Below are 15,672 nucleotides of genomic sequence, written 5' to 3' on the forward strand. Positions count from 1 at the left end.
TAACTTGATAAATGTGCCCCTAAAAGGTGGTAAAACGGTATATACTGTAATAGTCGCATTAGTGCTTAACATCAAAAAAATTATTGCAAGAGCAATCTTTGTCTTGCCAATCAAAATGCAATACGTATAACCCAGCCCGGATACAGGATAGCATCCTATTCCAGTCATATATTCTCTGTTAACTACCAAGTTAATGCAGCACTCAAAAGCTTTTATCTGGATGTATTTACTATATTGGCTACTAACTAAGAGACAATTTGTCAGACATTGAGTCTGTCATTTTGTCCAGCTATATAGCTCTGAGACTGAAATATGTGCTTACATGAGGGTTAAATTGCACAGGAGCTACAATGTTTCATCATCTGTGTGATACTATATGAGGTCAACTACAACAAATGTTTACACTATGAGTGATATTAACGCTCCAGTATATATGTTCATTTAACAAGGATCTAGGCGTTTATTGAAGTGTGCACTAAAGTGTTCACACTATACTTCACTACCTGCTAGGTGGGAGGCCAGAGTTGATATAAGTGTTACATATTGATATTCATTTATGTATTTGGCCACAGGCATTGTACCCCCACAGTGCAGCTATTACTGAGACTTTCTATGACAGTAGATCCTTTCATTTCTCTGTATAGGTTACTCATTAATCATTCAGAGTCTGGTGTTTAGCTACACTTATTTAGATGTGAATTTGCATCCATACGTGGTGGCTTTATAGTCCTACTTATAGGTTACATTGGGGCTTCACACCCCAGTCTATACCCACTCCATTTTAAATTCGCACTTTAGATTAGGCAAGCCTCAGAGGAGGCATAGGTTCACTTACCTGCAATATTTTAATTTTGAGGTATCTCCCAATAAAGATTATTTTAAATAATTCATCAATTCATTAGATTCCTCTGGTGTTATCAGTGTACATATCTGTTTAGAGTGCTCTCATTATAGGGTTTCATTTTTCTATTGTTGCTATTCCTAGGAGATTAAGAATGAAATGGTTTGTTGCTGGATCACTTGCTGCTTATTCCACAACTGCCAGCATATGTATGAACTGATTTTAATGAACATATTTTACAAAGAAAGTTACATTGTTTGGGGTAATCCAAGTAGAACATATGTACCCGTGCAGATTTTCCAGCATTTGGGAGCTTTTCATTCAGCTATTATGATGCTTTAGCCCGAGGTCTGTGGGGAAAAAAGTTTTGAAATATTAGTTAAAATCATTATACTACCTTCAAAATATCCTGCTTTTCTGGGATTTCACATTGCTGGTAGTCTCGGTGGCCTGGCAGTTTCTCAACAAACAACCTGCAAGAGACGGATTATTATTTTTAGCGAGATCTACGTATTTGCTTAAATGCATTACATGGCTGGGATGGGACACAAGGCGTTCTTACGTAATAAACTTGTTGTAGAGAACAAAGGCATTTTCAAGGTTTCCTTCATCCAAATATACATCGGCCATGCGCTCCATCTCCACGCCGGACCGGAAGTAACGTCTGGGAGTGATGTCATCATTGATTGTGATGTTGCAGCCCAGTTTGCTTAGGGCCCGCACTCGCTCCTCTGGGTTGAGGGACACATCTGTGTGGTCTGGCATAGCCGTTAGCTTCTTCTGCAAAGAAACAGCGGAATATTAATGATCGCTTGACATCAAGAAGCATCATAAATATTACTGCCTAGTATGTCTAGGTCTTCATAGACTTCTACCAAGGATTAAATCCATTTACCTACACTACTTTGTTGCATGTCTGACCTGCAATGCAATAATTATTTTAAGCCACTACAGAATGGTTAAAACAAAAAAAAACCATCAACAAAAAAAACACCTTATTTCACATGTGAGGTCTGTCATGATAATGGTATCACTGATGGAAGTATCTGACACGCTAAAAGTACATTGAAACTCGTCCTTCTGCTTGGACTCCTGGAACACAATTCCAAATTCTCCTTCACTAGGCCTGTATTAAGAACGGACCATAGCCAAAATCCTATCTAGAAACGATTATTTCCTCATTTTGGACAAGGAAATGCAGTTCGCATTAAAACATGGTTGCTTGCTATAAATAGGCGGCACTATAAACACATGGTATACACATACATTTTCTTTTCACATTGATTTTTTTCATGATGAATGACATTAAGGGGCTGTGAATAGATCACTATTCAAATGAATCAATGTTGGCCCTGATTAACTAAATAGTGCTAAATCCGTGGCTTACCCTTTGGTTAGAGCTGGGCGAAATGAGCCATTTATGCAGATTTATTTGTTTTACTGTGGATAAAGCTGCAGAAAAATCTCACTTGGCTAAATAAAATGCTGTTTTTTTTTTTTTTTGCCCAAGTGGTGCAACAATTGTTTTCCCCACAGTTCATGAACAAATCTACAGTTTGTGCGGTTTTATATGTGTTTCTTCCCCCCCCCCCCCCCCACACACACAGCATATAAAAACTACCTCACTACTGTATGTGCAGAGGATTTTTGTTAAAACTCTGCAAGAAATGCCAAAAACCTACAATTCAAACGCCTACAAAATTCAATTAACGGTCATCTGACTTTCTGCAGAAACCTGTATTTCACTATAATTGCGCTCAATGGGTCAGGATGCGTACTGAGCATTAGCCCCATTTAAAAATATATATTTTCCGTTGTATCATAACAGCTTTAAAAGCGCATCAAAAGTGTTGCATATGAAACATCTTATTTTATCTTGAATTAAGTAGAAATAGCCGTGTTAGTCCAGTTGCAAAAGTGCAGAGTAAATGACTACTTCAGTATTCAGTTCTGTCAATTGTTAGTCCAAATAAAGAAAAAGTATTAGACAAGATTCCGAGAGTTCTCTCTCTTCCTCAGGTTAAATACCAATTTACACATATTCCCAGAGTTTAACAGAGATGTAAAAAAATAAATTAAAAAAAACACAAGATAATCCAAGACAGAAGATGTGAAGAATTCATGGTCAATAGGGCAATCAATGGATCAAAGATACCGCACGAAAAACAACGGACCAAACTGATAACAAATCGAAACAGCTCAACAGCGACATCTACTTCTGATTACAATGTAAGAGAAGGAACCCCATTCCAAATGGACAGGGTCAAAAACCCACAATTGACATTACACCGAAGAACTCTGCACTCGCTGTCCCTTTCATGCATTTATTGCCCTGTCTCTTTATTTACCATGAATTCTCCACATCTTGTGCCTTAGATGGTTATCTTGGTTTTTTTTTTTTACATCTGTGTTAAACTCCTGGAATATGTGTAAATCAGTATTGCTGACCCGAGGAAGAGAGAGAACTCTCGTAAGCTTGTCTTCTATCAATTATTACTCCAAATAAAGAAAATGTATCACCTAATACTGGAGTACTCATTTATCTCGGAAATTCTAAAGACCGCACACAGATGAAGCAGGAATCACTGTCCCCAGCGCTGCCGTAAACCCACCCACGGGTTCCCCGCTTTCGAATGGGACCCACCGCCGCGTCAATCGTCCGGCCCTCATTACCGCTTTGCACTGGTTTGTGCATGTTTGTATGTAACCGTTTATATAATGGTCAAATCTCTGTACCCCTGCTGCGGAATATGTTGACGCTTTATAAATAAACAATAATTCGAATAAGAATGATAATCTCCTTTTCCTAAATGGTACCGTTGTCTGAAGCACTTCTCCCCTTTGTGGTGTTATTTATATTATTTGTTATCTATATGATTGTCACGTGTATTACTGCTTCTAAAGGCTATGTACATTAATGGCGCTATATAAATAAAGACATAAATAATAATAATAATAATAATAATATACAAAAAGATGCTTTACCAAAGAGGAGACGGAGAACGACTGCTCCATGCTGTCTTCAGATTTCACAGGAAGGGGCTGGTAATAGCTTCACAATCCTTCCATCTGGAACAAAAGGGGGAAAAATAAAGAAAAATCAATACCATCTCCAACGTATCAAGTAACGTCAGCTTCTATGTATGAGTCATAGGTCGATATGAATGCACTCTAAATTGTAAAGGCTTTAATGACCCCAAGCATGATCTTGATTTATAGGAAATGTAATGAGTCAAAACATGTATCCAAATTCCAATTCTTAGTCCTTTTCTGCACTTATAAATATGATTTTATTTCATCTTTTGTTTTTTTTCTTCTTCTTCATTATGCCAGATGAGGCCATAAAAGGTTTAATAAAAAATAAAAAATAAAATAAAAAAAAAAATTTATATATTATACAGCTCAACCCCCTTATAACGCTGTGCTTGGGGTCCAAAGAATCACATCGCATTATAAGCGGATCGCATTCGAAATAATGTACAATTGTATGCGTTGTACAATAAAGTATTTAAGATACCAATAATCGTGTATTCATAAATATGAAAATTGGGAGCCACGCTTACATCGCGTTATAAGCGGATTCGCGTTGTAACGGATCGCGTTATAACGGGGTTGAGAATATACACACACACACACACACACACACACACACAATATTATGTTAACTAGGCAAGTCACACAGATTCAAGTAGCTCAGTTCATCTCTAGTGGACTCCTGGTTTCAGAATCTATGCTTTAGCCACTGACCCCTTTACTGTGGGTAATACAAAAACCAGCAGCAGAGTATTCACAGGACTAAAAATGCACAGGTTCGTGGTATGTACTGTACATCTAACGCCAAAAACTGTCCAGAGACTTCCAGATATGCAGTTGGAATACCAATAATATTTCAAACAGGGGGGAATGTATAACATTTACTGTAAGTGGATAGATTCATAATGCTCTCCTAACCTAAAGATCAAAGGAAACAATGAAAGAGATTCAATAAACAGGTGAAGAACCGATTCCCAAAATTGGGGTCAGGGAATGCCAATGGGTTGCTTAAAAAAGGAGAAATAACAGTGGATCCCAGGCAGTGTAGCGTGTTTCTGAGCCTGTGTGGGGACTGTGCATTTAGTAAGGCCCCCAAACTGCACCTTGGCGTGGGTGGTATAGTTAATTACAACAGGAGCTTCCAAAGTCGCTCTACACAATGCTTCATATCCACAGCGGCAAAGGCATTGTGGGGCGTAACATTGGAAGCTCCCGCTGCAATTAAGATGTTGTTTGGGGCCCTATTAAAGCATGTGTTCACCAGGAGCACAGGACACTATACAGACTAGATATCGGTATGTATTAGTTCGATAAGCACACTAGGCAATAATTATAAGCGGTTGACTGAAAAAAATATTCTCTAGCAGGGGGGGCACAATGTAAAAAAAAGATTGGCAACTACCGCGATAAAGGGTATCAGAGCCCAATTCCACACCAACAGCCACTCACGTCAATGGCAAGTACAGGCATACCCCGGTTTAAGGACACTCACTTTAAGTACACTCGCGAGTAAGTACATATCGCCCAATAGGAAAACGGCATCTCACGCATGCGCCTGTCAGCACGTCCTGAACAGCAATACCGGCTCCCTACCTGTGCTGAAGCTGTGCACAAGCGGGGAGACTATAGAGCCTGTTACACATGCGTTATTTACATCAGACGGTACTATTGTATAATGATGACCATCCCTAGCTCTCCTCTTGTTGAGGAAGTGCTTGGTGCACGAAACATGTAAAGAGGGTTTTTTGTACCTCCCTCTCTCTTTTATGGACCAATAAAGGTTATTTTTTAGTAGCTGTGACCCACTCTCTCTTTTTGCTGTGCGCCTTTCTCTATATGGATATTTACTTGGATCTCCTCTTGTCGGCCTGGAACCTTCCCTCTATCCAAAATACTCCCCCGTGACATCATGGCAACATAGGGTGGGGCCCGATACACTCCAACGTTCTATTAACCCTTTAGTAGGGGGTTACAAATATAAAAAAGGTGGTAGATTTTAGTACAGAGCTTTCAAAACTGCATAGGTTTCTTATTTAGACGTACACTTCAAGAAGAAACCTGGGAAGTTTCAAATGTACGGTACACTTATTTAATCTATGAAGATCTCGAATGTTGGTCCACTAAAAAGGTACCTACTGTACAACAAATCTGAATTTCTCCAGATCAGTTACGGCTACTATAACTTTGAGCTGCAGGCACGTCACTTCCTATTCCTGGTTGTCAATGGGAGTATGCCCACTTTGAGGGTAGTATTGTTACTGCTAGGAAAAAAAAAGGTGATGCAAAAAAGCGCTAATGGGAATAAAGACAATGAACCCTGCTATGAGGGGGAGCCCTATTGGTAGAAAGGCAGCCTGGTGGAAAACTGATGGTACAATCAGAAAACACAGCATAAACAAAAAGAGATACCGGCGCCTACTGAGTCCAAATAGATGGAAGTCCAGTTGAAATAGTCCCAGTCCCAAGATGATCTATAGTTACTAAATCCTTGGGTGATCCGTTAGGACTTCATGCAGGGAAAGTGGAACATGGAATGAAAGAAAAGAGATATTTAGTGCAACACAGCTATACAGATTACACAGACATATAAATGCAAACTGGCTGACACAGGGGGACAAGACAAACAGACACAACTAGACAAACAACATTAAAGCAAAGCTAATGATAAAAGTTAATTTATTATAACTAAAAATATATATGGTAGGACAAGTTGCTGATGTGCCGCTCCGGTGGGTTAAGATCTAGATAACACTCACAGGACGGCAGATGTAAAATCGCATTAGACCAATGTGAGCTGGTATCCACGTGTAGGGGGTTCGCGGGGTGTTCAGGATGCCGTGCACTCCTTCCGTTTCTCCTTGCTGGCAATGACCGGAAATGACGTCTCCGTCGTGCCGAAACCGGAAATGGTGTCGCCGGATGTGACGTCAAAGACTGGCAATCTCCAGTGAAGCCTCAGGAAAACGGCAATCCGCACCTCTTTGCCCCTCTGTCGCTCAACCAAGGCACTCAGCGATTGTACTGCTTGTAATTCTACTCAGCAATTGTGTCCAAAATCGAAATAAAATAGCCCTACACGTTTCGTGTATCTAAACACACTTCCTCAGGGGATATGAAGTGATGGCAGTGAGGCCAGGTATATATATCCTCAACTTGGCTCCGATTGGTCTGTCAATCAGGGCAATCATGAGGATGCACCAATTAGCATAGTAAATCACTGACTACGCGTCATTTCTGGTCATTGCCAGCAAGGAGAAACGGAAGGAGTGCACGGCATCCTGAACACCCCGCGAACCCCCTACACGTGGATACCAGCTCACATTGGTCTAATGCGATTTTACATCTGCCGTCCTGTGAGTGTTATCTAGATCTTAACCCACCGGAGCGGCACATCAGCAACTTGTCCTACCATATATATTTTTAGTTATAATAAATTAACTTTTATCATTAGCTTTGCTTTAATGTTGTTTGTCTAGTTGTGTCTGTTTGTCTTGTCTCCTTGTGACAGCCAGTTTGCATTTATATAGCTGTGTTGCACTAAATATCTCTTTTCTTTCATTCCATGTTCCACTTCCCCTGCATGAAGTCCTAACGGAGCACCCAAGGATTTAGTGACTAAAGATCATCTTGGGACTGGGATTGTTACTGCTAGGCCATTTCACCCTCAAGGGAAAAGTTGAAAGAACTAGAGATTATTTTTTTTTTTTTTTTGTAGCCCGGGTGGTGAAAAAGTGATTTCACCTCTAAAAACCGTGCTCATGGTCAAGTGAGACCAGGTGCGCAAAACTTGTGACTATAGGCTCCGGAGAGCTGCAAGTCCATGACATGGTCAGTCCTCTTCAGCCACAAGGGCCAGGAAAAGTCCTGATGTTACACCGACGTCGTCATCCGAAGAATCCGACGTCCATCCTGTTCCCTCATAGTGCAGCAGACGCCGCAGGAGGGTCCAAGTCTTTAGGGCTTTCGGCTCACACCTACTCGCCCCCCCGCAGTCTTCTCCCGAGGGAATGGCGACCACCGACCAGCACACAGTCTTGCATTCTCCGAAGAAAATTAGGTGACTGATAACCCAAAAATAAAAAAACACAATCCATGGTGCGAGTGCTCCAGTGCGCTGTGTGATGCAGTGCAGGAAGTGCTCAAACGAAACAACAAAAAAAGTGTGCACAAGTGCACACCAGATCCGGAAGCCTGGCGGGTAAAAAAAATAGTGGCGAACCCCTCAGCGGAAGGCAATAAGGGGTGCCAGTGCAGAAAATGTAGGGGTGTGCAAATCTTATCCGTGCAAAAGTCGAAGTGCGTGTGGCAACACTTGACTCCACCAGGTTAACCACTCCTGGGGTGCCGTGATAAAAATAGCCCGGGCTACATATCCGCCTTCTCAGCCCATAACCAGACCAAGTGATGCAACTAGTGCCATCCTTCACAGGACAGACACTACACTTGATCTTAGCCAAAAGGCCGAGAAGCGTAAGAACTAGAGATGTTCGACTTTCACGGGATCACAAATCACACAAAATTTGTCCTTTGAGTCGCGAAGACAGCAGCGGCCGAGCCAAAGCTCGCAAGCGATTCACCAAACATGAAGTCAAAGGGCATTGCAATGTCATTTAATATGCTAATTTGTACGCTTCTCCAATAATCACTAAATTTGCTTAATGCTGAGACTATAAATAGGGTACACACACACACACACACACACACACACACACACACACACACACACACACACACACACACACTATGTCTTGCTCACTGCCTGGCAATATGTCACTGAGAGATTGCTAATTTGGCAGCCTATATTATTAACCTACTGAGGCTTCGTGAAACCGAATTGTAACCCTTGAAATGTTCCATATGTAACCCCCCCTCCTAAAGGGTTACTAACATGGCTATTGTATGCTGAGCCCCACCCTGGGTTGCGTCACTCAGGGGTATTTAAGGAGAAGGGACTATTCTAGAAGGTTAAGTTGCAGGAGGCCATGAGGAGAGGAGCCTCGGGGGAAGTAGATCAGTAATGTTTCTATAGTAATAGTACAGACCAGGACCCTCCCCCCCCCCCGTTTATTATGTTGTATATAGGGACAGTAACAGTTACGTTAGGATCCCTTAAAGGAATGTACTCAGAGCAACAAAGTCAGTCAAAGTACCTTCATTGCAGTGTTGAGATTGGGACTGATGGACGAACCTTATTCATGTATGTCTGTTATAAAATACAGCACAGCGTTATTAATGTGTGTATGAGCGGTTCCTGTCCATGGGGACACGAATAAATAACTTGTACTACAACATTTCCTGGTGCCCATTTTTCTATAACCTTGCTACCTCATCGCCCGACCGCCTGAATCCAGCACAGAGTCAGGGTAACCCCATGCGGGGTAACTGTATAATACACCCCGATGTCATCTCTCTAGAAGCTGGGCAGGGAGGGTTACACAGCATTTTCTGCCCGTGACTAGTAGGAACTGTGCAGAAAACACTATTGCAGCACTGCTGCCGCCAATGCTATCTGATGAATAAAACGATGAATGATAAAAACGCTCAATTACAATATAAATGGAGAGCTCTGAAATGTGACTTGACCTGTTTTGCAGAGGAAAAATCAATCCGTTTTATCTGCATAGCATTACAAATGTTCCTACCAGAGCCCTGTTTAATATTAATAGTCTGTGTCTCCCTATAAAAATAAAAAAAAACACGAGTATGGGCAGAAATGCAGGATTCTTTGAAGGCCGAGACAGTATTTATTGTAACATAACATGGGCATAGATGTTGTATGTGTGCTTTTGAAACCACATGGATCTCATTGTCGGACGGATGTTTATGAAAGTTCATACTGTACGTAACATGTTTTAGATTTCATATGGTAGTACAGAAAAAAGAACATTCAGTTTCCACAGAACCAATATCTACAAATCTACAAAACAAAGAGGGAAGTAGTAGACAAAAAAATGTTACAGCTCACAGAAAACGAGAATAATGTTTTGGGACAAATAACCAGAATATGCTCGTAAACATATTAGACAGAACAAAAATCACTGTAAGGGTCATTAGAAAGGTCACAGCACAAGGAGATTTACAAGACTGCAAGAAGGGGTGTCTGACCTCGATCCCGCGTTTACTTCCTGTCAGTGGCAGCTAACGTAGAGTTAAGTTCAGATACGGCTTATTGGAGCCAAGAGTAATATATGTTTTTCTAGTATACTCATAATTACTTTGCAACCAAAACAACAATTGACATGCTGCTTGCGGATTGACAACACAGTCTCGCTACCAAAAATACACGGATTAAAGACTGTAAACAAACGCTCTGAGGGTTTATATATACAATCGAAATGTTTAAAAATACCTCAAATTTAAGTTGGCAATAAGCCAAGGGGTGGACAAAAATATTACAAACTTAAGAGCCATCCTGAGTTTGTATGAAGTAAAGCTTAGTAAAGCTGTGACACCCTGAGACACAATTTTACAGGGCCTGGCTTTTGCAAGTGCAGGGTCCTATGTAGCCGTGTATTACTACCTGGCCACCTGGAGTTCAATGTGTATGTAGCACCTGTTCCCCCACCCTAAGTGAGATCATCCGGCTACCACCAGGTAGTGCTGGTGTGGTGCGTACCGGTGAGGCTGGAACCGGAGCCTCCGAGTACTCCGCGGTGGTGTGACATCAGGACAGGTTATAGCAGGGTGCTGGGTAGGTGCAGGTTTGGTGCGATTTAAAGGATAGGAAAAAGGTGGGCGCTAGGAATTTTTATAAAACAAAAAGGTGCTTTATTGACAGCCACCTAAAACAATTTACAAGTATTGACGTACGCTGCACTTTTACATTAAACTTGTGGCAAATATTACTCTGGACCTAGTCCCTTGGTAGGTCTTGCCCCTATTCCGGGAAGGTGTATAGTTTAGTGGCCCATTGGAAACCGTTTATGGGTAGACTAGAATACAAACCCGCTAGATGGGCTGGTTCAAGGTGAGTGAGGGATGCTGTACAGGCAGAGGAGAGGGGCTGTCAGGCTGCTGTAGCGATAAACCTATGAGACAGGACAGTTGGCATCTTTCGTCCACAAACTTGGGTTGCCCGTTTCTTTAACAGGCGCCATCTTAGAAGGGGCATGTTACTATTGTAACTAGAAATCAAAAAGGATAACAGGACACATTTTAATACATATTACTAAACACACAAACCTATTTACAGGACTCACAGCGAGGACCCCAGTCAGAACTCTAAAGAACCTGTTTCTAGAACATAAAGGGCAGCTATACAATATATGCCCTAACATTGACATCACACGGTGAGGAAGTGAGGGGAGTAACCTGAGTGAGCCCACAAAGTAAACCGAGTTAAGGCCAGTAACCCCTTCACAGAAACGAGTAGTACTCCAAGGAAGGGGCTACATACATATACACACACAATTAAAGCCATGTACAGTAGCAAAATTATTAGATCGATACATGTATTGATTGGTTTCTAGTCCTCTTTAGATTAAATGCATATAGCGGAGCAGAACTGTGTCACAGAGGCACCGTAAAATTCTGTATGCAAAGATCAAGCTAGAGTCCCAATAAGTCAGTATACACACCATGAAAAAGGACCCGATTTATGAGTAAATACCAAACCAAGAAAAGGATTAGTGACAAAGTGCGTACACATCATCTAGTCATCACTTACATCATCGATGTTCTGTGTCTAGTTCGTTGACAAATAATGTTACTTGTGTGGATTGGGATAAAACATACAGAACACCTACAAGCTCAAATTGAACCCCCAAAATACCCACAACATATATATAAGCATATAAGTTTCACAGAGGAGTGCTACTGAGCATGGCAATTTATATTTAAAACCAGAGACATAACATAAAACACAGACAAAGCTCAGTGCACATCCAGAAAAACTTATATACGGTACAGTGCCTAAATATACATGTATAAATAACTAATAAATAAAATGGTCTTTTAGTTTAACATTTTGGCCAAATTGTTGTAAGCCCTTGAGCCAAACTTCACGGCAGACCACGTTCAAGGGTCCCTACACTAATATAAATTCTTAATAACCTGTGCATTGCCAGGAAGAATGATTTATAATAAATCTGTCAATATGAGTTGCAAAAGTTCTAAGTCTGATTGAAGCTTTTATTAACCTGTACATTACCAGGAAAAGCACTCTGTAATAGATTTGTCACAATCACATTGCATGCAGGCAAGTTCCCCTGATAGTTGGAGATGCCATGGAGTGAGCTTTTAACCATTTAAATGTGGGAGGGAGTGAGCTTCAATTGGATAGGAGGTTGCCACCCTCCAAAACAGCCAAGACTAGCTGCACAAGAATTATAAAACATACAGAACACCTACAAGCTCAAATTGAACCCCCAAAATACCCACAACATATATATAAGCATATAAGTTTCACAGAGGAGTGCTACTGAGCATGGCAATTTATATTTAAAACCAGAGACATAACATAAAACACAGACAAAGCTCAGTGCACATCCAGAAAAACTTATATACGGTACAGTGCCTAAATATACATGTATAAATAACTAATAAATAAAATGGTCTTTTAGTTTAACATTTTGGCCAAATTGTTGTAAGCCCTTGAGCCAAACTTCACGGCAGACCACGTTCAAGGGTCCCTACACTAATATAGATTCTTAATAACCTGCGCATTGCCAGGAAGAATGATTTATAATAAATCTGTCAATATGAGTTGCAAAAGTTCTAAGTCTGATTGAAGCTTTTATTAACCTGTACATTACCAGGAAAAGCACTCTGTAATAGATTTGTCACAATCACACTGCATGCAGGCAAGTTCCCCTGATAGTTGGAGATGCCATGGAGTGAGCTTTTAACCATTTCTGTCAGGGGAACTTGCCTGCATGCAGTGTGATTGTGACAAATCTATTACAGAGTGCTTTTCCTGGTAATGTACAGGTTAATAAAAGCTTCAATCAGACTTAGAACTTTTGCAACTCATATTGACAGATTTATTATAAATCATTCTTCCTGGCAATGCACAGGTTATTAAGAATTTATATTAGTGTAGGGACCCTTGAACGTGGTCTGCCGTGAAGTTTGGCTCAAGGGCTTACAACAATTTGGCCAAAATGTTAAACTAAAAGACCATTTTATTTATTAGTTATTTATACATGTATATTTAGGCACTGTACCGTATATAAGTTTTTCTGGATGTGCACTGAGCTTTGTCTGTGTTTTATGTTATGTCTCTGGTTTTAAATATGGATTGGGATAATCCTAATTCTAGATCGTGCTAAGGGTGTGTTTAACTAGATGGTTGTTACAGTGACTACATCAACGAAGACAGGCATACAGTGACTAGCTATGTCAGAGGCAAATAGTAACCATAGGCATCAATAAATTGATGTTAATAATAATTCATAGAAACACCAAATTAAAAGAAGGGAAGGAAAAAAGGTGTCAGCGTTCCTAGGGGGAAACAATATGTAAAATAGAGTAGTTGGGGGTCTAACCCTCACATCGATTTACAGACTCCTGTAGAACTCAGCTGGGTCTGAGGAGTCTCAGATAATTAGCCCACATTGTGTAGGAGACGAGCCTACCCGGTTAGTGAAGGTGAAACACCGCAGCCAAAAGGTTGCAGAAATTAAGTTTCCAACTATTAAAAGCACCCAATAGGCAATTATTTGATCACCTATATGTCGGAGTACAACTTTGCCAAATATCCTAGTTCACTTAAAGCAGGTTAGGTTTCACGGTTGATGGTCGCAGCGGTAATTGACAGGTTAGTCAACTCAAGCACCAGTTATGAATTTTTTGAGACGCCTGTGATTTTTCCACCATTGATGAACTTCATTTTACCTATTAAAACATACCACTGTCCTTAGTTTATTTGTCCCAGGGGGGGTGCCAATTTAAAGTCAGTAATATTATCCCCACACTACAATTTATTAGATCTAATATCACTGTAAAGACTCAATACACAGCATTTCTGGCTTAAAATCCATCTTTCTTTGTTGGATTTAACATTTCTATTTATTTCTGCGAAAATATTTTAAAAAGCACATTTAAAGACATTTGTGCAACTGGGGTCATGTGACCCTTTATATTGCCATGTTTAGATATTTGACAGTGTGAAATGCTACATTTTTAGATTTATACATAGGGTACGTTTATAGTCTTAAATAATTAAGAAAGATTTCTTTTCATGACAAGCTATTAATTTTGCTTTAATGTATCTTTTTCCGAGTATTTACACAAACCGTATCATTCACAGTGTAGAAAAATAAAAGCAAAATGCACATACTTTGTGCTGCCTTATGTAAATGCAGCAGTTCTATACCGTTATGGCAATGTAATTAACTAAGATGCCGATCGATCTGTTCTTCCGTAACCGGTGAAGATCCTGTTTCCCCCGGGCACCTAGTATGTCGGACTATTTCAAAAGAAGAACTGCTGTACTTTTTAATTTTTTTAAACTTTATTTTATTATTTTAAGGGAAAAAGGGGTACAGAAATTAAAAAAAAAAAAAAAAAAAAAAGAAGAGGGGGGGAAAGAAATATTGGGACGGGACTAGGGTACAAAAACAAAGCAGTGATAGGGGAGGGGGTTGTATTCATGGTGTCCTTGAGGTAAGCTATTACATATGATGTATTCTGGACCGGTCTACTGACGCCGTCCATGGGCTAATCTCAACCAATGGACCCAAATCCCTGTTGTTCAACTGGAAGACCTTCTGCCGTAAACAGGAGACAACGGAGCAGCTCCACTACATGTGCACCATTGTGCCCCTCTAGTCAAATCGCCAAAAAGGTCTGGGAAAATCTGGTTGTACATCTTGTTGAGTCTGTCAGGGGTCATGAACCATCAGTAGAGTACTTTATAGCTGTTCTCGTTCATGGCTGAGCTGATGGATACTAAGGCCGTTACTCCCCATACTGTATGTCTTCCCAGTCCTGTGGGTCAAGAGTCTTGTCCAAGTCTGTCTCCCAATGTCTAATGTAGTGCAAGTGTCCATCTCAACAGGGAGGTCCGAGTGTTTGATAGAGTCGAAATAAGACATTTATCCAGCAGAGATGACCTACATAATGTTTCAAAGAATGTGTTACTGTGGGGTATGTTTAGTGCTTTTCTGAATGGTTGCTATAGCAACCCAAGGAAGGGTGATACATTAAAACGAGAATAAAGATTGGGAAATACTGCAGTAAGGTTAATCTAATACTACACAGCTGATTTATACATAATAAAAAAGCACAGGATTTGGAAAGTAATGCTCTTTTAAAGGATTTTAGAGATTTGTTGATCTTATTTGTCTAATGACCAGTGTTCAAAGTGTGATGATACTGTGGGGTATGGAAACCACTACGTTTTTATTTTCACAAACTGACAATGCTACTTTGTATTTAGTCAAAGGGATTTCTTTTATTTGAGCTCTTCTGTCCTTTCCTATTTTACAACATACATTTTGCTATAAAAAAAAATAAAATACAATGCAGACCTTTGCACCAATAAAATATGTAGATCCAGTTTGTCAGGCACACAACCATTACATTCTTTCAGCCACGTCAACAACTGCTAATGACCTTATGCATTTAATAGCTCTACGGCCCACATCCACAATAGGATGCAAAGCATTAGCACGCAGGTAAATGGGAGGTAACTGCGTTCTAAAGCTTAGCACCCTTTTGTGGATATGAGCCTGGTGGGGGGGGGGGGGGAGTTAACCATCACCAAAGCAGGCCCTCAAAAGCTCTTTACGGCAGCCCCGAATGACGCATCTCTTCGACTTCCTCTACTGCGGTGCTCTTCATCTAGTTTTGAAGTG

At 40.5% G+C, this 15,672-nt stretch overlaps 1 protein-coding gene across 2 annotated transcripts in view; it reads right to left on the reverse strand.

The window, feature by feature from the left end:
• STAMBPL1 (STAM binding protein like 1) overlaps positions 1-15,672 on the reverse strand; it is a 63,638-nt gene that overhangs the window by 18,344 nt on the left and 29,622 nt on the right. Inside the window, exons 1-4 of one of the 2 annotated variants that reach the window (XM_075612890.1) lie at positions 10,820-10,978; positions 3,827-3,910; positions 1,404-1,621; positions 1,239-1,314 (exon numbers count right to left, since the gene is read on the reverse strand). In XM_075612890.1, the coding sequence (XP_075469005.1) occupies positions 1,239-1,314; positions 1,404-1,621; positions 3,827-3,856 (324 nt within the window). In that variant the 5' untranslated portion in view covers positions 3,857-3,910; positions 10,820-10,978. Of the gene's footprint in view, positions 1-1,238; positions 1,315-1,403; positions 1,622-3,826; positions 3,911-10,819; positions 10,979-15,672 lie in introns of those variants that run through there. The other variant, XM_075612889.1, reaches the window with a different exon arrangement.

This window comes from Ascaphus truei, chromosome 8, assembly GCF_040206685.1.
Source record: "Ascaphus truei isolate aAscTru1 chromosome 8, aAscTru1.hap1, whole genome shotgun sequence".
Lineage (NCBI taxonomy): Eukaryota > Metazoa > Chordata > Amphibia > Anura > Ascaphidae > Ascaphus > Ascaphus truei.